Source organism: Astatotilapia calliptera, chromosome 16, assembly GCF_964374335.1.
Source record: "Astatotilapia calliptera chromosome 16, fAstCal68.1, whole genome shotgun sequence".
NCBI lineage: Eukaryota > Metazoa > Chordata > Actinopteri > Cichliformes > Cichlidae > Astatotilapia > Astatotilapia calliptera.
Window position 1 is genome coordinate 21,132,217 of NC_137437.1, and position 22,667 is coordinate 21,154,883.

Genomic DNA, 22,667 nt, shown 5'->3' on the forward strand with positions numbered 1-22,667 from the left:
TTTTTTGGGGTTTTTTTTATTGAACTATTCAAACAATTCTTGTCTGCCTCAAAAGAGGACAAATGGCCTTTAATGTAACGCTTACCAGAAATGTACCAGAATAATTAACAAAATGCTTCAACAGGGAATACAGCATCTAGCCATGTCTGATGCACACACATAATACTGTTATTGACATCTCATATACAGTTTGAGTGGAGAATGAATTTTAAAGTGTAAGTGAATGTCACATAACTATCCATTTGTGAGTTGTGGCATATCTTTGGAGGTGTAGCATTAAAAGTAAACCCAGGTCTTTAGCATTTTGCTAATACTCGTTACTGTTACTCGTTCAGGAGTATGTCATCTTTAACACTGACATCAAAGAATGTCGTAGATGTAGAATAAATGTCCAACTACAGTCTGCAAACTTATTTATAAAAAAATTATAAATAAATAACATAGAATGACACAAACATAGGAGAAAACACACCCCCAGTATGCCAGACCACTGTATGTTAGAGTAGCATGCTTACACCATAGAGTGAAAGGCTTTCATTCACTGGTTAAACAGAGAGTGGGTTGTATCAATAGGAGTGCTTTGATATTTCACTGAGTGCAGTTTGATGTAAATATATAGATGAGGAGAGTAAACTGTCGAAGGAAATTAGTGAAGAATCAATAACAAAACTGCATTTAGCTAAATCTATCCAGAACTTCCAGACAGGCGATGTTGTTCATGTACCCACCACACACACTCTCTCTCACACCCTCTCGTACGCTCTCACACACAGAAGAATTGATGGTGTCTGTAGCGTGGCTCCACTCTTGTGATATCAGTGCTCGTCGGGATACGGGGCTCCTATCAGGTAGCCGTTGGTGCCATGACTTTTGTTTGTCCCATTGGTGGCGCTGGTGTGGTGCTTCTGATTTGGCGGTGGGCTGTCATCCTCATCGGAGCTGGACTCTATGTCGCTGCGGTCGTCTTTAGACACCTGCGGAAAAGAAAGGGGCGGCTGGAGATTACCTTTTTTTCCTCATTAAAATTCTTATCTGTTTCATTATCTGAGGCAGCCAAGCATAACGGTGTTATAAATGGCTTTTGCATGTGAAACGGGAGCTGCCAATCAATATCAGGCAAAAAATAGAAAAAGAAGAAGAAGCTATAACATCTATTCGCAAACATGAAATACGGAGACCTCTGGTTTGATTGCTTCTACCAGTTCAAAACACACATTTACCATGCTTATTACCGTATTAATATGATTATCATATCATTTCTGAGATAATCTGCCACACTGATTTAGAGAAAATACACGGACAATACTGATTTTTTGTTTTTTAAAACAACCTACTTTAATGTTTTGCAAGCTTTTATTCAAAATACACATTATTATTCATAGATTCAAATTTAGTCAAGTGCACTGTCATATGAGTTAAACCATTTTCTCTTCTGTTTTTTCCTTCGTAGCAACCCGGAATTTTAAACTCCTGCAGCGCACACCTGCATCACAAAATTTACAGGGATTAAAAAACTGATTCACAGCGTATTACAATTCATGATTACTGTTTATGAACCAACTGTGATGCTGTGTGTCAGGAAATCTTTTAGCCTCATCCTTTAGATAGTTACCTCGGTGCCTGAATATCAACTCTTTGCATGTGGTAGGAAAAGCTGCTGTGCTGGAGTTTAATGGCAGTATATACTTATTACAGTTCTTTTCCTCAAGAGTCAATAAAATAATTGTGCCTTTTTAAAATGTTTAGAGCGCTGTTTAATTTTCTCAGGATGTCAAAGGATGAAATAAGATGGTCTGCTGGCTGATCACATTTTTTTAAATAACAACATTTTTGATTTTCATTTTTAAAGATGAAACAATCTATTAATTATCATGAGACATGGTTGTGGACATGAGGAGGATGAGAATACCAGCGAGGTTTACCTTGGTGCTCACACTGACAGTAAACTGGATTTTATTAAAAACACAGAAGCCCTCTACAAGAAAGGTCAAAACCATCTCCTTGAACATCTGCTAGATGGTGCTCAGGATGTTTTATAAGTCTGATAAGTCTGTAGTGGCTGGTGCCATCCTGGGTTTCAGAGAGGAGGATGCTTGTCCAAGTTACCAGCAATATTGGACAATCCTTCACACCCCTCTCCATCTCAGGCTGGCCAGCCCACTTTATAACTCCTCCTTATGACACCCAGACTATTTGCATATACATAGTATTGTTTTAATAAACTTTTATATTTTACATATTTTTAATAAAGTATTCAGATTTTACAGAGTTTCAATTTTCTGTCTTTTATATGTATATTTTAAGCGAACATCTGTAAAAAACGAATTCCTTCTGGCTTTAATAAAGTTTTCTGATGACATCCACAGACTAGCAGCACAACTGCTTAAAAGTAATTCTGAACTTTGACTTTAGAACAGCATATAGCAGTGGCAAAGTTAAGAGCTTCTACCAGAGGAGATCTATTGGATAGATTTGATTGACTAAAGCTGTTCAGATGTATTCAAATATGAGTATTATATTTTAGTAAAGGGAAAAAAATTATTACTGTATTACATTTTAAATCCAAAAACTGTAACAGACCTTAATTTGCCACGTTAAAGCTGAGGCTAACAGGAACGTCATCAGTTTTGTCACTGGTGATAAAGGAAAGCCTTGGACATTTTAACATTTTGATGGGAGAATCAAGGTGAGCAGCAAATAAAGTAACACAAACGCCAAATCTTTAAAGGATGGGATTCAAACTGCCGACCTTACGTTATGTAAAGTGAGAGCTCAACAGCTAAACTGCCAGCACCAATGTGTCTGTGAAGGTTCTCAGTCATCCAGGTCATCGTAGTCTAAGGAGCTTGGAAAGAAAAGCGTCTGGACTTATTTGAGTTGCTTGAAGACGCTTCACCCAGACCTCTACATCGGAGAGACCAAACAGCCACTTCACAAGCGAATGGCACAACAGAAGAGCCACCTCCACGGGACAAGACTCAGCTGTCCATCTGCATCTAAAGGTCAAAGGTCACTCTTTCGAGGATGCCAATGTTCACATTTTGGACAGAGAGGACAGATGGTTTGAAAAGGAGTGAAAGAAGCCATCTATGTCCACTGTGAGCGACCATCTTTGAACAGAGGCGGGGGTTTACGACACCAACTCTCTGCCATCTATAATCCAGTTTTGAGATCCCTTCCCAGACACCTTAACGCCCACTCACATCCTGGGCCATCTGACCTCAGGAAATCACGTGATAGGGTGGGGCCAGGTTTCACAATGAGCTCACCTGAAACCCTGGTTGATTGTGACCCACACCCACTTTCACACCTTGGCTCATGTGATTAGGTAGAGGATCATCAGGGAGTCCTTTGTCCTTTGGGGGGAAACTCCCACTGGGTTTAAATCTGGGACTCCCCACCATTTGACCTTAGAACTGAAGAAGCTTCTTGGATGAGAGGTGAAACGTCTTCAAGAAACTTAAAGAAGTCCAGACGCTTTTCTTTCCAAGCTCCTTAGACTGCCAGCACCAATTTATCTGTTGTCGGTCTCAGTGATCTTGACACAATAGGGACCATGTGCTGTGAGATTTACTGAAAAAGCTTAAAAACCTGTTGACATGATGGACTTAATGTTCTTAAAAAGTGATTCAACAGAGGCCTTTCATGCTTCTTAACAATAGAAACACTCGCCAATCTGACATGGCAAGGTTTTCGAATCCACTAGAAGATAGTGAACAAAGAGATTCATGTTAAAGTTTAGCTAATTTATTCGAGTGGACGGGAATCGCTAAAACAACACAATTTACTAAGCTCTTCCTACTTTTGGTGCTTTGATGACAACGGCACCAGTTAAAAAGTTAAATGACTTAAATGACCACCAAACCTAATTGGATCGATTGTCTAGGGAACCCAAATGTCTGTCCACAATTATGAGTGAATCCATCCTCTAGAGGTTCAGATATTTCTTAGGAAGTTGCAAAAGGGTGGTACAGGAAAAGCTAGGGAGTTTTCCACCTCAGGGACCATGAATAGCATGAATAAGAAGCTTTCAGCCAGTAACCACATTAGCTGCAAGAAATATGAGGAAAAACTAAAAGTTGTACAAAATGTCATGTACTTACATGTAACGGATTCCACTTTCCCACCTTGAATGTTGCAGGTTAGCATAGAAAACAGAAAGAGAAAGTCAAAAAATGGCCCATCAGAACACCATACACTATTTATAGATGCACTAGCAGCACAGCAACCTAGATACAAAGGTAAGGATTTTGCAAAAGAACTGGGTTTAGTGACTCACCTTTCCTTTGGAGATGGCTCTGCATGCTGTCTTCACTATGAGGTAGGACCAGAAGGAGTGGAGCAGCTGCAGCATGATCAGAAGCAGGTTGAAGACCCACCAGGATGGGTAGGGCCCTATAATCTCCCAACTCTCAAACAAGGTGGTGTTTAAAATCCTTCCATAGCAACAGAGGGAGACAGAGAAAATTAACTTGACATAAAGAACTAAAGCACACCCCCTCATTTGGTGAATTAGGGCGTGTCCTGGGGGCGAGTACACAAAGCCAAAGGAAGAAAGCTCTGCTCCAAACATATTGTTAAAATCCAGGTGTTTCATGAAAAGGGAGACAGAAATGTGAGTGTTTTATTTATAGTTCAATATGAGTAGAGCAATAATTTACAATTTAATTGAAGTTGGCACTGTAAGAAAAATCAGTGTGTTGCCTAACTTCACATGACACACGATTGAAATTTTAAGGGTCTAAATTTAACCCTGGAACAATTCTTCCAATTCGTTCTGTGAATCATCCTCCAGATACTGAAGCCATGGCAACAGCTTTACAGTAATGACAACTTTACTACGGGTGTGGTGGGGGCTGACTAAAATGTAGCATATGGGAGCATTATATTACAGTATGAACAGAGGGCAGAGGATGTGGGGGTGCCGGCTAAAAGCTTCTTTCTGGAAAAAAAAAGACTTTACTGACAAATATTTCTCAAAGCACTTCTCCAGAAAGCCCCTAATTATCGAAGACAATCTTGATTCTATAAACTCAAAACAGCATTTTTGTGCTGAACAAGAATCGATGGCATCTCAAAGAAAAGCAGACGGCTGCAGCTGCCTGACTGGAAAACGAAATTACGTCTCTCTTCACTTGTGAAAGGTGTGATAACGCTGTGGCTACAGATGACTGTGGAATGACTTCCGTGCGCACGACTAAAATAAACGTATTTATTTTATTTTAGTTTTTATTTTGGATTTATTTATTTATGACTGCAAATATCAGTCAAAAAAGGCAAATAATAACTGCCATTCACAAAGTTATTGAAGAAATTAATTCAAGCTTTTAGAGAGTAATTAAATCTTTTAAACATTTAATTAATCTTCTCTTCTCTCTGTTAGAGAAATTTGGATGGATTAACTCCGCTTTATAATGACGAATAAATTAAAGGTAAAACACCTAAAAAGCAGCGCCACAAAATGATGAAAGCTCTTTTTGAGTGGAAATCACTTTGATGTTTTTAACAATCCCATCAAACTCTAGACACAGTTTTCAAAGATAAACCAATAACCATAATGATCTGCTTTTCATTTACTGATAGGTTTGGCTTTCTTTGAGAGTTTAAAGCTGTGGTATCCATAGTAACTATTACTTAGCAACACAAATTCAAAGAGATTCTGTCTGAACTGCAAACTGTTGTGCAGAAAAAGAAGAAAAAAAAAAGCCAATGAGATCTTGATGGCTAAATTTTCAGAGATGAATTGCCAAAATAAGCAGAGCAACTCAGGCATCTGCTTAAAAAAAAAAAAACGTTCCGCAAGTCGTGTGAGCACATGCATGCAAACGCAAAAGGCTAACACACCTGCCCTGAAGCCTGGCTTTAGAAGGATGCTAACTATGGTACACAACAAAGAAGCAAATAACACTCACCAGATGGGGTAAACTCCCAGCCTGGAGCTTATGAAGAGAATAGCAAACATTGCAAATAGCAAGTTGCACAGTATCTGACATTTGGCATAGTTGGCCATCTTGGCAGCCTGGGGTTAAAAAAGAAACAGAAATTAATGTAAATAACATAAAAAAAATGGAAAAAACTCATGTTTCCAGTTTGAATTAAAAAAACACTACATTAAAGTGTGTTAAATGTGTGTAGGTTACATCAATGCTGAAAGAGCTGTGTGGGAGGTGAAGCCTGTTTTGCACATAGTGTAGTTAGATTAGGGTACTAATGTGCAGATAAACATGAAGCCAAACAAAATCCTCATGTTCAACATTTGTGGAAATTAAAAAATAAAAAAAATGAAAAAAATCAGCCATTAGCCCATACATATATACAGCCACGTCCCCGGTGACGCTCTCCCATCCCTTCAGCTCTTGCTTGTTGTGGGGTCTACTAAAGGTAGAGATCAGGTGACTGATCACAAGATCAGGTGAGATGAGATGACTGGCAAGGCTATTCTTTACTCTGAAAGGCTCTTTCAGGTTGTTTTCACTGGATGCGTGGGGTTGTTGTCTTGCAGAAGAAAGAAATCCCTTCAAACGTGTTTGGATGCATGCACATTGCTCCTGTGTGCCCCTACATTCACCCTTTTAGTTCGGTCAGCAGTAAAAGTATTGATTAATGCTGGCATGCCAGTTCTGCTGACAAATGTAAGGGAGCCATAGCTGAAGCACTAAAGTGTTTTCTCTGTGCTTGCTCTAGACTTACCTCTTTGAGTGCTTTTGACCTGGTGTGCAGGACTTTTTCTTTAAATTAATAAACTTGTTATCAATAGGTCATACCAGGTCATTGCTTCACTCAGGTTTTGGTGTGTCAGGCATTTTTTCTTCTTGTGTTTTACCATTTAAACCAGGTGTTGATTTTGGCAAACCACATATGTTCATTTCTCTTAAAAAACAATGTGGTCCTCTAAACCTAATCCTGCTCTTCATTTAATACTGATGGACACTGGTCAAAATGGGAATTGTTACCAAACTCAGTGAATTTGTACATAAACCATGAAATGAACCACAGTGGTCATGTAATATCCAAGACCTTTATATTTGGGATCTCTGTGGCTACATCTTAACCATATTCTTTGAACTGTTCTTATTCCAGGGTGGAATGATGGGTGGATCTGGCTTTCAATAGCTTTCCTAAAGCCCCGACCTCAACCCTATTGAAAATGAGTGGACTACACTTAAAAGAAACCCGACCAATTGAAAAGAACTCTACCAGTTTTGCTACGATGATTGGTCAAATATTGGCCAGAATTATGCCTGAAGTTTGTTGCTGGCTACCAAAAGTGTTTAGCTGAGATGCATCTTGCTATGGGGACATTTACCCAAATATCAGTGAATAATATATGAATAAGTTTGACCCTGTGTGGATGAGAGAAGATCCAAAATAAATGAAAACTTGTGCACCCAGTTATTGGTTCTTTAACGTCATTAAATATGTATGCTTTACAATCATTCCACCCCAGAAAGAAAAGAGATCAAAGAAATCATTAAAAGCCCAAAATTACTACAACATTCATGCCAATGATGAGTCTATGTAAACTCCAAACAACAACTGTAGTTTTTTCATTCATTCTTTTGACTTTTTAGTTTAGTAGCCAGCTTTGTATTTCAAGTTGAATGTGCTAAAGAACAAAAACGACCACAATACCTTCAATGCAATGCAATTTAGATCTAATCTACACTGTATGGACAAAAGTATTGGACCACACCTCTTCATCTTTGAATTCAGACATTTTCAGTTTCATTGCCACAGGTGTATAAAATCAAGTACCTAGACATGCAGTCTGCCTTTACAAATATTGGTGAAAGAGTGGATCGTTATAAAGACCTCACTGATTGTGGCACGGTGAAATTTCTTTGCTCTCAGAAGAAATTTCACAAGCAAACTCTCAACAATCAACTGTAAATGGCATACTTGCAAAGTGGAAGTGTTCAGGAACAAAGCCACAAAGTGGCTAATGACATAAAGTTACAGAGTGGGACTGCTGAGATGCACAATGCATAAACTTTGCCACTGTTTCACACAAAAACTATGTACCGTTTGTGGCATAGGTTTCTATGGCTGAGCAGCTCCTGTAGGTGTAATGTGTAGGCAACCCAGTACTTTTGTTCATATAGTATATGCATAGAGTTGTTGTTACATGGTATGGTGTGTTGTTCATACTGTGTAGACTGTGTTTAAATCACTCTACCCACACACCCATCTATTCATCCACAGTGTTTAAGTCTCTCCCCGGATCCTCACCTCTATCAACACGTCAGCTGCATCGTGCAGACACATGACCAGAGTTCCCACTCGTGCCATGTTGTTCACATAGGAGAATACAATCAGAGAGATTGTTGCCACATGGTGCAGGAACATGATCAGGAAATCCTGGGGAAACAGCATCCAGCAAAATGTCACATAACTATAGAAAGAAGTTTTAAAATGTTACTGCATGCTGCACATATTACAATTTATGCAAACAAAAATAGCAAATACACCCCCAGCGCCCAAGCATTTATCAACAGTTTCTGCAGTAGTGTGTTTAAAAAAAAACAAACTAGATATTCACACATCCTACTATCTCAGGCACAGCTGTGTCTCAAAAAGGGAAGATCCCACTGAGAAAACAGTTTGCAAGATCTTTCTTTTTACAGTGTGGTGTAGTGTTGGAGGAACTGGGCCCTGTGTGCTTCTTTATCTTCCTTAAACATATCAGGGCTGCAGTTTTAAAACATTTAAGTGTTGAATGAGGTTTTAGAGTTGAAAGTGAGCTAAAAGCTATGTTTCTTCAATACAATCCCTGCTGTAACTACACAACTAACGATATTGGTATGAGCCGTTAGGTTTTCTAGCTTTGAATAGAGCTCCAGATGACTAAGCGGCAGGACCGGGGACAAGGGGGGCATTCCTCTAACAAATCTTTAGCTACTGAATCATCTGAGGATGGCAGCTTAAAGCACCCAGAACCAGTCCAAAGTGGCAAGTGAATGAGGAGAGAAGATGAGCAGGAAGAGTAATGATGCAAGAGTGAAAGCAAGGCAAGAGTGTGCAGGGGGAACATACTGAAATTGGCAGGGGATGCAGAGGACCTCCTCAGCGTAGTGCTGTGCATGAAAAAAACTGAAAGGAGAAACAAAAACAGACAACATGCCAACAGTCAACAAAGAGATGACAGAGTGAAGGCATACACAGCATGGCATCGTGAGGGCTGCTGCTTGCTGCTGTGAGTGCAGTGAGCGGAGTGTGTTTGAATAGAGGGCAGAGCTGGGATGGAGTGGAGACAGGAGTACGATCATGGCTGGAAGGCATGCAAATTGATGCTTAATGAGCCAAAAGTGTGGCCATTTTCATAAAAAAAAAAGATGAAGTGGGATGAAGATGACTGAATGCTTCCATGGACTGACTTTCAGCTTAGACACAGACCAAGTTGGTTCTTTAAAAGAATGCACAGCAGAGAATAAAGGGATTTTTTTTTTTACTATTATCTTTTTCTTTGTTATCTGTCGTACAAATAAAGCTACAGTGACTGATATATACAAGTTTTAAATCACTCAGCGTACATGCATTCACACCCTGTAAGCCTAAACCAATTTCTGATCGCTTTAAACGCTCTGTTTCAGACAGTTTTTTCTACTGATGAATCTGTATGATATCAAAGCGAGGTGCTATACACCCCTCCTGTTTATGAGAGCTAGCCAATCCGAACAAAGGAAAAAAGTTGGCTTAAATGTAGCTCCACAGACATATCAGCTAAAATGGCTCGTTTCAGACAATGGGTGAACTGAGGGGTTGCGCTATAATCCAGGAGAAGGATTATTTTGAAGAGCAAAGATTGCTATCAGCTTTAGTAGAGTTAAGTCTAGAAAAGTGGAGCTGGAAATGAGCATAGGTACACTTTAATAGACCTGATTATTTGTGAAAGCAGATTTTACATTAGGTGAGCTGCCTCCAGAGTCCTGGTGCTGTGCATGCAGTTTCACTGTTGTAGCTGCGCGATCTGTGCCAGAAACCTGATTTGTTCTATGTACGTGCAAAAACCTTTCACAATAAAACCACAAGACATATGCTCTGTGTGACTGCAGTAATCTCAGAGTAGTATACAGAAGTGTATTGAAGCTGGCTCTAGGGTTTAACCAAAAACTTGGTCCTAATAGTTAAACAGAAAATTTAATTTCATCCTTTTTGTGTTTTTGTGAACAATGCTAAAATATAAGACGCTAATAAAATAAAGGATTATATATTTACCTATTAAGTACACACACTTGATAAACAAAAAAGCAGGTAAAAAAAACTGCTTTAGCTGAGTAAAATAGCAGTTTGAACCTAAATTAGCTTAAGCATTTATTTTACATATTAACTATAAGACATATTTGTTATGATTTTATATAAATCATAACAAATATACATTTATTAATTTGTGTACAAGAAAGTCCACTGCATTAGAAAAAAGTCAACCTCGAAAATATGAGAAAAAAAGACTTATTTACCTGCTTGCAGATAAGCAAAATATGTAGCCTATAACAGTGTTTTTAATAATATACGGATCTTCGGTTATAGTGATTTATTGCAACACTGGGAAGAAAAAGATTTTTTCCTTTTCCTTTTTAACTACTGTCTTGACTGCCAGTAGGTGCATATATCTCAGCACACACATCAACACAAATCATTTTGTCAAATGTGACACATTATACCCTCAGTGGTTACTTTATTAGGTACATCTGTTCAACTACTCGTTAATGTAACTATCTAATTAGCCAATCACATGGCAGCAACTCAATGCATTTAAGCGTGACTTTGAACAATGGTTGTGGTTCCAGACATAGTTGTAGGTGCCAGACACGCTGGACAAAAAAAAAAAAAAAAAAAAAGATATCCAGTGCTTTGTTGATGCCAGGGGTCAGAGTAAAATGACCAGACAGCTTCAAGCTGATAGGAAGGCAAAAGAAACTCAAATAATCACTGGCTACAACCAAGGTATACAGAAGGCCATGTCTGAACATGTAAGACGTTGAACCTTGAGTCAGATGGGCTACAGCAGCAGAAGACCACACTGGGTGCCTCTTCTGTCAGCTAAGAACAGGAGACAACTCACACGGCCTCACCAAAATTACTTCCTGCTACAACATTTGGACCATAGGGTCAAGATTTGGCATAATCAACATGAAAGCATGGATCAGTCCTGCATTTTATTTATGATTCAGACTGCTTCTGGTGGAGGTGTAATGGTGTGGAGGAGTTCAATATACTTAAATGGCCTCCACAGTGACTGGATCCCAATCCAATAGAGCATCTTTGGAATGTTGTGGAATGGGATATTCACATGAATGAATGTGCAGCTGACAAACCTGCGGCAACTGTGCGATGCTGTCATGTCACTATCGACCAGACTCTCTGAGGAACGTTTCCAGCATGTTGCTGAATCTTTGCCAAGAAGACTTAAGGCAGCACTGAAAGCAAAAGGAGGTCCAACCTGGTACTAGGAATGTGTACCTAATAAAGTCACCTTTAAGTTCAGTCATTGGCTGAAGGGATTATTTAAATGTAGTTAATCAAAGTTTTTGTAAACTAGTCAGAATAAAGTGTTTCGGCTTCGTGTTAAAGTTTAGTTAATTTATACAGTGATGATACAATCAAACTGATTAAAACAGACTAAACATTAATCACAAAAGGATCGGGATGTCTTTTCTGTGATAGTGCTACTTACACTTGCATAAGAACAACACGTTTTTCTAGATTCAAAACAAATAAGTAAGTAAATAACCTTGTTCTCTTTTGCCTTCTAACAAACAAATGATGATTTGTGCCACTGGACATGCATGATGTGTGTTTTTTTTATGACATGTGCTCATAATTACCTTCCTCCTGATGTCTGTGAATTGGGAAAACAGCAACGACAGATAGAAAGACAGCTCCAGTATATAGTAATAATGGATGTCCACAGTCAGTGGCTGCATAAACACACAAAGCAGCAGAGTTAAACTAAATATTTGATAGGTAGTAAATCCAGGAATGCTGTAACATGATCGCAAAGGATGGGTAAACATTGCAGAGTAAATGTTTACCTGGTAAGGGTAGTTGTACCAGCACTCTTTAGTGTTCCATAGCCATGGAGTCTACAAGAGATGAGAACAGTATGTTTATACCTTAGACAAAGAAAATCAAACAATATAATAAAAAATATTATTAAACTTTGACTGACTTGTTGAGGGGCAATGATAGCAGTAATTCTTTGGCTTATATAAAACTGAATAAATGCTAAATTGCTATGTTCTGCTCACACCACCATAAGACAAAAATCTCGAGTAGTGACGTAAAGATGAGAAGAGTGACGGCAACTGAGATGCTAAAAAAATGTGTTATAAGCAAACAGTGACCCATCACTGGGGCTGAGTTTACGTCTCCTGCACTCCTCTCCAGACCCGCTCTATTAATAAATCCCGCAGAGGCTGGAGCCTGCAGCAGCGGCTGCCAGGGACTTAACTATTTTCACAAAGTGCTTCGTCATGCAACTTGTGTCTGTGAGAGATTTATCCTGCTCTGTCTCAGCCACTGCTGTGATTGTGTTAATATACGGATTTTCATGAATTTATGCATGAACTCTATTAAACCTATCTCGGTCACATATTTCAGTCAAATTTGCTTAACTGGCTTGTTACCATAAATGTATGAACTCTACAAAGTGTGGCTTATTGATGTGTCTGCTGGAATTTCAGGCTTTTTAAAGAGGAAACACCATTTCAACCCCTAAACTACACATAGTAGGCTTAAGGCGCTGCATACATGCATACATATTCATGAAGGTAAAAATATCTTTTAACAGGACATGAAAAATGGTCAATATGAATATTATCATTACACGGGTATAGTTTTAGGTGTGGTAACCCTAAAAGTTAAGCTAAACATCTGGTTAAATGGTATATGTCATAAAAGGGGCATTTAAAAAAAAAAAAGCCATGCTTTATTGATAACACACTTACACTACTCACCGTAGGAAAGCCACAATTTCCAACAATGACAAAGTCACTTAATTAATTAAATAGCAGTGATGACCACTTTAAATGTCATCATCTCAGTTATTTCAAGTCCTTGTTTTTGTATAAGTAGGTGGCTCTTCTTACACGGGATAACACGACACACAACAGAAGCTCCTTTGAACATTGGCTTCCAGCTGTTAAAAACTACATGTCACTATAGTAACACAGAAAACCCCCTGACTGATTAGAGGTCATTTTTATTCCTCTACTGCCTTCCCTTTTCCTTTTTTTGTCTTTATAAAATTAGTCACTTTAATTCAATTTTATCATGTACCGCTATACTTTAAGTGGTTTAGAAAATAGCTTCACATCTCACAGATCCATATTAAATCCAGCTCCTGTTACAGAAACTCTTTAAGTAAAACTTACCTTTTTAAGGAATCGTACTCCGTAGGTAAATATGTATAAGTAGAATGTAAATCTCCACCTGAAACAAATAAAAAGATCATGACTATAGACTCATCTGATCACAAAAATCTTTAGTTTTTCTTTTGGGGGTGTAAAAATGTGTTTAACAGCAGTGGATTTCAGTTTTGGTCTAGTCTGGAGCAACACTAGTATTAAAGACAGCCTCCTCTAGCTCTGCAGTGCACACATATTTGCAGCTGTTTATATTTATCTTTTTTTTGCACATTGATTTCTGTTTTCTACAGAATCCAAACAAAACACATTCTGAGACCATTTTGAGGAGAATAATGACCTGCATCCCAAAATGTTTTCCAGAATCTGATGTAATACCACTCGTGCTGTATGCTATTTACTTTGTTTAATCCCTTGGTGCAACACGCTGTGGCACACATTGTGGCTGTTATGCCTGTAATTAGGAACTGGAAGTGGCGTAAGGTCTTCTTATTCAACTCTGCAGTCTAGGGCAAATCAATGAAAATAAGACGTCACTGACTTCCCTTGTGAGGTCTGGAGGGGGGAAAAAAACACTCACTCTGTCCATTCCCAACCCTTCTCTGCTTTATGTAACCCTGCACATAAATTACAGTAACCACAGCTACACAATGATCGGGAAAGTCATCACGAGGTCTGACTTCGAGCTTACAAGAAGGAAACTGCTTCAGCTGACACATCAGTGATCAAAGATGTGCTTATAAAATACCTCCTACTTATCCCAGTCATCAATTGGGAGGAATGATTCAAGATTGGCCCCTTAGCAAGCCCCCTATCCAATGCAGCTTCCATAGTTGTGCAAGCTGCATTACGCCAATTATTTCATTCGTGTCTCTAAATGGAGACAAATTAGCCCACAAGGAGAAACTGTGATGACTTCATTAAATATTTCATTCCTCTGAGATGTCACTGTTATCTTATAGTATCCTTTTTAATGCATCTCCGCACACCAAACGGGTGACAGCTGGACAGCGATTTCCACAGTTTTTTTTTAGTACAGCAGTAATATTTGGTTAACTTAAATAAATAAAAAAGTAAGGCAAAAGCTGGCAAATGGATTGAGATTGATGCAGGGGATTTCTAGTATTTCTTGACTTTTTACACCACAATTTACATTCACAAAGTGCTTTATTCTAGATATACAGATCTTTTATCTGTTACACACACATGCGCACAACTATGGATGAACTTTCACCCTCATATGAACTAGACTGACTCACTCATCTCGTGAGCCCAATAGACAGTCAGTCTAATAACACAAACACTAGTTATTGTGTTCAGCTGATTACTATAAGTTACTATAGATGCCTGAGTGTAAAGGTATGTCTCTGCATTTTTAGATTGCATAAACTCTTTTGAATACAGTTGTATAACTCCACGAATCAAACCAGAGGAACAAAGCAGAGCTTGACTTCTATGACACGGAAGAAAACATTAACTGACAGACGATGTGGATCCTGTCATGTGAAACAAGCATTTGCATACTTTAAAGCTTGCGTGGTGTGGTTGTTTGACCTCAAATCAAACACCTTTGGACAGCTGCAGGCCCTGAAACTCCACGATTCATAAACGCTCAAAAAAAGAGAACAAGGTAAATCCACATCGGCTCCTTTGTGCAGGAACGAGCTGTTACTCGCGATGAATACTAGAGGAATTATTACCACATTGATGTGCTGCTTGTGGAAGCCATCATTAACTGCTTTTTGTGTCTGATCAACAGTATTGTAAGAGCAAATCAGCTGGACGAGTCTACCTGAAACACAGTAAAGACTGTTGCATGGCAACTGGTTGATGAAGCCTGCAAGAGTCTTTTACAAGTGCTACTGAATCACTGCTATATATGTGCAATCACAATGACTCACAAATGCTTCCTTTGAATAGTTTTTTTTTTCCTGTCGTCAGGCACCGATTGAGTTTTGTCATTATGAGTTACACTTTTTCAAATTGATGATGACAGTTGAGCAAACTGGCACCTTTTAAAATTTAATTATCTAAGAGCTGCTGTGTATTTGGTGCACTCGATGGAAAAGCTATTAGCCAATTATACTTTTAACTAAACAATACTGTGTATCAGCTGTGGTTAATAGGATTATTCTTATGCAAATTTAGGCATAAAAACTATAGTTCATACAGCACATATGCTTAAGGTAATGCTCGGATACAAACACCGTCTTTTTATAAGTGCTTAATCACGCTTTAATAAATTGTTTTTTTACGTATGATGAAAGGCTGGATTTCAAATTTAGACAGCTCAACTAATCACGGAGAGCTCAAATGCACCTGTTTAGACAGGACATTGCTTGAGGGAGGAAATAATTGCAGGGGTGACTTTGATTTGATTAAAAACTCAGTAATGAGGCTGCTTTTATTCTGAAGGTAGCGCCTAGTGTTGGAATAAAATCATAAAAAGCAGATCGTACTGGCTCATTTAATTTACCTTTGTCACTTCTCCAGGTGGGAAGCCTGAGCACCAGCTCGCTGCAATTGTCTGCATTCATACTGTTCAACATAACAATTAGGCATGAGTCTCCAGCTTTATCAAAACTCACCAGTCAGGAAGCTTTGTCCCCTCATTGCAGTTAGATCAGCAGTAACAGCTCTGATATTATTCAGGTAGTAATAGGTGCACCGCCTACCTATGTATATTTGTCTACTTTGGTTTAATTACATAGACACGATTTTAAAAATTACTGAAATGAAAAAGCTTGTTAAGTGCCAGTTTGTTTTAACGTGGTGCCGGAACATGGCGAGCAGGCTGAGGGATAACGTGTGTAGCTGTCTTCTTTGATATGCACATGTAAATGACCCATCTCTCAGCTGCCCTAAAAGCATCTGCTGAGCACAATCATAGTTATTACTTGTCAGCTTGGAGTCTGGCAAACTGCTTCTGAAGTGTATGAGACTCCCACACCTACGTGTTGTTAGAGGGAAAGCAGTAATGAGGATGCTAGTAGTCTCAGCTGCTGATAATGATATATTTCTGGAGAGTTTAAATGCATCAATTCATTTTCGATAATCTACTTTTAATCCAGTTAAAAGTTAGGAAACATTTTGAAATGTTATTGACATTTTAGATGTAAATTGGACAGTCTTGCGATTGCTTCTTTTCTTATTACTTTGATTTATTTGGTTTTAATCTTGCTTTAATATGCTTTACCTTTGATTAATTTATTTGCAATTATATTGGTGCGGTCATGTTTTGCATCTCTCTCTCTCTGACTCCTGGTTTCAACGTGCACTCAGTGCATGCATTCTTGCACGTTTGTATTGTTTATCCATCTGAAAATGATTTTGGTTAATTCCTCATCTAACAGTTTTTAAACTGTTAGATGAGGAATATGTAGTAGTTTACACATTCTCCTAACAATCAAAAAAAGCCCCGGTTTGCTTCCAGGAACTGTCAGGAAGGGCATCTGGTGTAAAAACTCAGCCAAATCGAACCCCTTGTGAAAGTAGCTTTAGATGAGGCATCGTCACCAATAATACCCACGTGAAAATTAACTGAAAACTAAACTATGTAGAAAAGATGGATGTCCTTTGCTGAAACTGCATTTTCAGTTAAAGACAGAGCTATTTGAAACCCCTGAAAGCAGAGTTGGATTTTAAAACTTTCTCTACAATAGTCAGTGCTGGTCAAAAACTAGACAGAACCGCAATAACCACCTCAGCTTGCCATTTCTGCACATGAAATCAGGATACAGATGCTCATGTGATTTGCTTTCTTTTGTATTTTGCTTTAGGGAATTGCTTTTTTGTAGTATTTGAAACAATAGCATGCAATCTTAGGGGATGCTTGAACCATTAGGGTATCAATCAAGGGACTGCTGTTGAAAATTCAGTTTGGGTGATATCCAGATTCTGCCTTTGGAACATGGTTTGAAATGCTGACTTTAGGTAGTCTGACTACATTTCTATGTAATTTTGTTGCATAAGCACAATGTAAAAAGTTGAATTTAATGGGATGTGTTCAAAAGAAACTTGGCTGATATACATTCAGTTTAAACCAAGCATATTTTCCTCACTCCTATGCACTCCTATGTACCACGTGGTAGGAGGAATTTGTGCATTTCCAAAGAATACTCCGTGAATAATCCACTTCAATTGGTTGTAATATGGAAAGCAAAAATAAATAAATAATTACTTGGATTTAGTAGCAGTCCATTTAATTATGCATCAAATATTAAGGGACACCTGACATAGATAATATAAGGTTAAAAATCATCATTATTTAATAGTATTAACTCTAGTAACAGACATTCTTTGTCACTGTCTTTAAAACAAAGGAAAAAAGTGGGTAATTTTATCCTTTATGATAATTTCTTTATTCTCAGTGAACGCAACGATGAAGAAGAATGGAGCAAGATGAGATCAGACAACTGGAGCTGTTGAGCACATCAAAGCGAGCTCCTGCCTCAGCCTGTAACGACCAAGAACTGAAAAGAGGAAGGGCTCTACTCCCCAAGTACACTGCAAAATCTTAATTTACTGTGAAGCCTCTTAGTCTGAGTGAGTTTTCATTTCTTTATGGATTTTCTTCCTTTCTATATAAACAAAGTTATTGCAGGTTTGTTGCTAAGAAAAAAAATAGTACACTTGCACTTGACTGGATGACTTTTTCTCTCTTTTTTTTGCAGTCTGTCTGGGTAACAAAAGCTGGGAGACAAAGTCCATGCAGAGCCTTCATTATTTTCAGACCAAATGTGTCTACTACATGCTCCCAGTCTGCATAATGAAAAGAACAGACACAAATTCGGCCATCATGACAACTGCGAGACAAAGAATCCTATCAGTCTGTAACAGCTGTGCATGAGGGCCTAATTAGAGCACAATCACTGCTAGAAGCACTGAAGCCAGCCTGTTTGGAGGACTGCACTGTGGGCAACTGAGACTCACAACCTGGACAAACTATTGCAAAGCCCCGTGTTGTCTGCTATCAATTATGCCGAGTGCAGATAACAGTTTCGGCACGGGTGTTGCTTTGAACGAACGAATGCCAGCAAAGCATGTACAAAAAGCCCTTACATATTTCATACAGACACAAATCGAATCTCTCTTTTCATTTTATTTTTTTTTTGTGTTCAGATTCTTCTTTGAGCTTGTAACAGGAGTCCAGTAGTCTAATCAGCCGACAGTGGTCTCCTGAGTGAACAGCAGCCTCAGGCAGATCAGAAGATGTGAGGCTCCCCGTGTCTCAAACTGCCAGATTTGCTCTACCGGTGTCAGACATGACCCTGCTCTGACAGCGACACTCGCTCGTTGGCCTTTAACATCACACGCCAAGTAACTACCATTTCCCTGATGGCAAATGCTTTACTGCAGATTAGCCAGTTCTCTATTACAGACTGAGTGGGTTTGCTGGTTCGCACTGGGACTATTATCCAACAGCAGCACCAGCATTTATGTTGCAATCTTCATAAGCCGTGTAAGACACAGCACTGACTAACCAAAACTGAAGCAGCCCTCTTATAAGCTTTCAAAGGACCACACCAGCATTTCTGCTTGAATTTGACCACAAAGCTGAAATAAATGATCGCTGACTGATTATCAGTTGAAGACTCAACATAACACTAACTGGAAGAGAGGGAAATTTAACATAATATATCGCCTGTGTCCAGTGTGTTTCTCCTGTGCATACCTCAGCTCAGCTCTTGAGAAAGAGCCTCCCTCTCATCTTAGCAGGATCCCAATTTAAGATTTTAAAATGCTCTTTTTCTTCCCTTGCTGTTCTAGTCTTGATTTATTTGAAATAATTACTCCATGAGATGACAGTGAGATCCAAAAGAAAGGTTGATTGGCTTACAACTTGAACAGTATCAGGAGTTTATCTTAAATTCAATTAAATTCAAATCTCTTCTCCTATCTTGTTCTATGCTTGTCCGATTAATTCTCAAGTTGGACAGGACAATTTTGTTTCAGATCGAGTTATTATTTTGGTTCTCTGCTGTCCTCTGTGTCATTTCTCAAATCTCATATCTTTAAATTTGACATTGATTGTCAAAAAAAAAAAAAAAAACTCCAACAAGGTGAAGATTTTAATGAGCATCTGTCACTACAGCCCTCAAATTTCCCCTTTACATTCCTGCCTCCATTTCCCTAATTTGTTTTTTATGAGTATGTGCACCCACACAATTTACCTTCAGTTCCATACCGTATGAAAATGAACTTGCAGAGACATGAAACAAGCTCGATTTTTAAAATCATTAACCGTGCCTGCTTTTACTGCTGTCACAGATGTGTTGTTGATAAGTGGTAAAACAGCGCAGCCCATTCAAATGACTACACTCACAACAACTGTGACCAAAAGTTAAGCACCAGTGCACAAACTCTGATGTTTACAGAGAAAAAGAAACGTGCAGAGGAAACATGGCGTGCAGCTAAGTGAGGAATGTCTTGATTATAGTTTGTCTTACATGCTCTCACAGAATCTGGCGAGAGTGCTGGGCTTCTCTTGGTTGCGTCGTTGTCTGAACCAGCGCTGGATGGTCCGCACATCCCAGTCGAGCTGCTTGGAGAGACCCTCCAGCCTCTTCTCATCTGGGTGCTGTCAAGAAAATATAAACACTCCATAGGTTAGATGTAGTTCAGTTATTAAGCTATAACTGAATGATAATTAGAAAAAAATGAAAACGTGGACAACCTTGGTTATAGCAGTGAAGACCTTTTCCAGGATGGCATTGGGTTGTGCTTTTTGCGGCCCGTTAGTCTGGATCTTCAGGCCCATGGCACATGGTCTGGCAATAAACCTGCAAAAAACAGATCATGACACCATTTACATATTAAAGGGCTCAGTCTCTTTTCTTTTATTCTTTAAATTAAGGACACTGGAGCAGTCAGTAATGCATACTCTTTCTCTGCAGGTGCTGAATAACAGTGTACTGTAAAGATCTTTTGACCACAAACGGTTTAACACAGAGGGGAAAAACACCTATGTGTTGAACTGCTGAAGTGTAGTATCCACGTAGTATTGATGAAGAAACAGTAAATGACGCCACAGTGTGACTTGTTTGTCAAGATGTGGTGAGAAAGTACACAAGAGTTGACAGTCAGCTGCTAAAGTTAACACGTGGCTGTCTACATGAACAAAAATAATAATACTGATATTAAAAACTCCCCTTACACAGACATATATTTCATGAACGAAAAACCAGCAAGTCAAACATCATCGGATCATTTTAACTTTGTTACTGAGCGTAAATGAGGGCTTAGTGTGGAAATGTAAGGCCTCACTCACTACTTTGTAAAGAAACTCTCATGACAAGCATTGCTGTGATGACACCATCGTGGCTTAACGGTCAGACACATGATCATGCAACATGCAAAACATCACAAATAGAGCAGTGAAAAAAACCCCAAAACACAACCCCCCACCGATAAGATGGGTTAAAGGAAACGGTTTTTAGAACGATGGTTTGCAGAAATTATGGTTTGGGCTAAGAGGACGGTGAGTGGATTGGCCAGGTATGGTAACTTGGCCGCACAGCGTGTGCATGTGTGTGCCTCGACAGATGCATCAAATGCAGACAGCGCGTAACGCTGCGGCCCTGCAGAAAGAAAGATGATCACCCTAGTGATTTGTGGGCTAACCAGACAAGATGCCATTGTTTAGGTACCAGACTGACACACATGGACAGAGGGGTGTGCTGCATCGTTCGCCGGAATATTTCGACAATAGAAGACCGTATCACAGCCACCTGGATTAACGCATGTGCGCGTCGACCCACCTTTCGAAAACCAGTCGTATCATAAAGATGCAGAATGCTAAAGGACAAGCCAGATAGAGATCCTCGGCTTGCGGAAACGTTGCCTCATCTGTGTTTTTTAAGTCAGCCCAGGTTACATTGTGAGGGAGCCAGAATCTCTCATTCCAAAACCACGCCAGAATACCGGCCATCTCCCTGCAGCAGACACTGTGACCGGGTCGAAAGAGAAATGATGGCCCGCTGTATCTAGGAGGTCTCTCAGATGCGATCTGACGGCACAGGCTCTGCTGATGATGAGATATCCGTGTGCGATCGCCGTCCGTCCGTTTCCCCTCAGCTATTCCAGTGTAGGGAAGTAGACTCAATCAGCTCCTCTGCAACTGATTGGTGCGCTGACATGTCATGCAAAACAGTCAGCGCACATGCCGGGGCTATACCACGACGTCATCAAGGTAAAGCACTGGGGTAACACTCAGCCTAACACAGTATAACTGATTCCCCTTTCATAAAATACAGAATGGCGTTTGCTTTATTTATACTCCTGTTTTATAGGTGTGATGCTTTTATTGTTGGAGAATCCTGTAGTAACCTGCCGACCTGGTGATGACTCACCTTCAGATACTGAAGATACAGATTTTTACTGTCAAACTCAAACTGATCTTTAATGACTTTTAGAAAGAAAAAAAAAAGACAATAAACATTGACACAGTGGAGCATGCTCCACCGTTTACCGCTGTGCTTGGTAAACTCTGCCACCTACTGACAGATTTCGTGTAGTAACCCTGATTCCAATAACAAAAAAGAAAAAAAAGGTAAGGCCAAAAAGACAAAGACATACTTAAAGCAAATTCATTTTGGTGGTCAATCAGCCAAGGAAAAGATAGTGGACAGAAGTAAAGAAGAGAGTGCAAGCAAGGTGGAGTGGTTGGAAATGAGCATCACAATGAGAGCAGCAAAAGTGAAATGGGAGATTTACAGGATGGTAGTGAGACTTTCTTTGATGTATGGTTTGGAAATGGAGACCAACAGGAGCTGGAGATTTTGAAGATGCTAAGATTTTTTGTTGGGGGTGACCAACAAAAATTATCTATGAGTTAGAGACAAAGACAAAGAAGGAGGGATAGTGGGTAAAAAAAATTAAAAAGAAAAATTACCATTACATATGTTAGAACAGCTTTGAATTGCTTTTGAGTGAGAAGTGGATCCACGCTGTCCCAGCAAAGTGTCTCCACAGCATGTAAGAGCCATCAGATTCTGTCTGGGGCCAGATCAATCCAATAGGGCACCTTTGGGGTGTGGTGGAAGAGAAGATTCACATCATGGATGTGCAGCCAACAAATCTGCAGCAACTGTGTGACGCTATCGTAGTGGGTAGTGGACGCACACAGATCAATAAACAGTCTGATGGCGCCATCTGCTGGACAGTAGTATGATCGTCACCAGCAGTTCTGACTGCATGTGACATATTCTGGACATATTACTGAAGTTACACACACGCGACGTCATCCTCACGTCAGTATTTTAACACATTCATTGCTATTTTAACTCAAACTCAATTTCCTTA

General features: G+C 39.3%; 1 protein-coding gene across 2 annotated transcripts; it reads right to left on the bottom strand.

Moving 5' to 3' along the window:
• Positions 1-396: 396 nt before the first annotated feature.
• cers6 (ceramide synthase 6) lies at positions 397-22,652 on the bottom strand. Of its 2 annotated transcripts, none has more exons than XM_026145251.2 (11): positions 22,258-22,652; positions 20,041-20,146; positions 19,814-19,944; positions 13,374-13,431; positions 12,033-12,083; positions 11,826-11,918; positions 8,230-8,358; positions 5,913-6,019; positions 4,280-4,436; positions 4,104-4,127; positions 397-974 (listed from the first exon to the last, which is right to left on the bottom strand). In XM_026145251.2, exons 2-11 carry the CDS (start codon positions 20,122-20,124, stop codon positions 816-818), a joined length of 993 nt encoding a protein of 330 aa, XP_026001036.1. In that variant the 5' UTR covers positions 20,125-20,146; positions 22,258-22,652; the 3' UTR covers positions 397-815. The 2 variants fall into 2 exon arrangements, with proteins under 2 accessions (XP_026001036.1, XP_026001035.1); XM_026145250.2 differs by lacking the exon at positions 22,258-22,652 and adding an exon at positions 21,125-22,250.
• Positions 22,653-22,667: the final 15 nt, after the last annotated feature.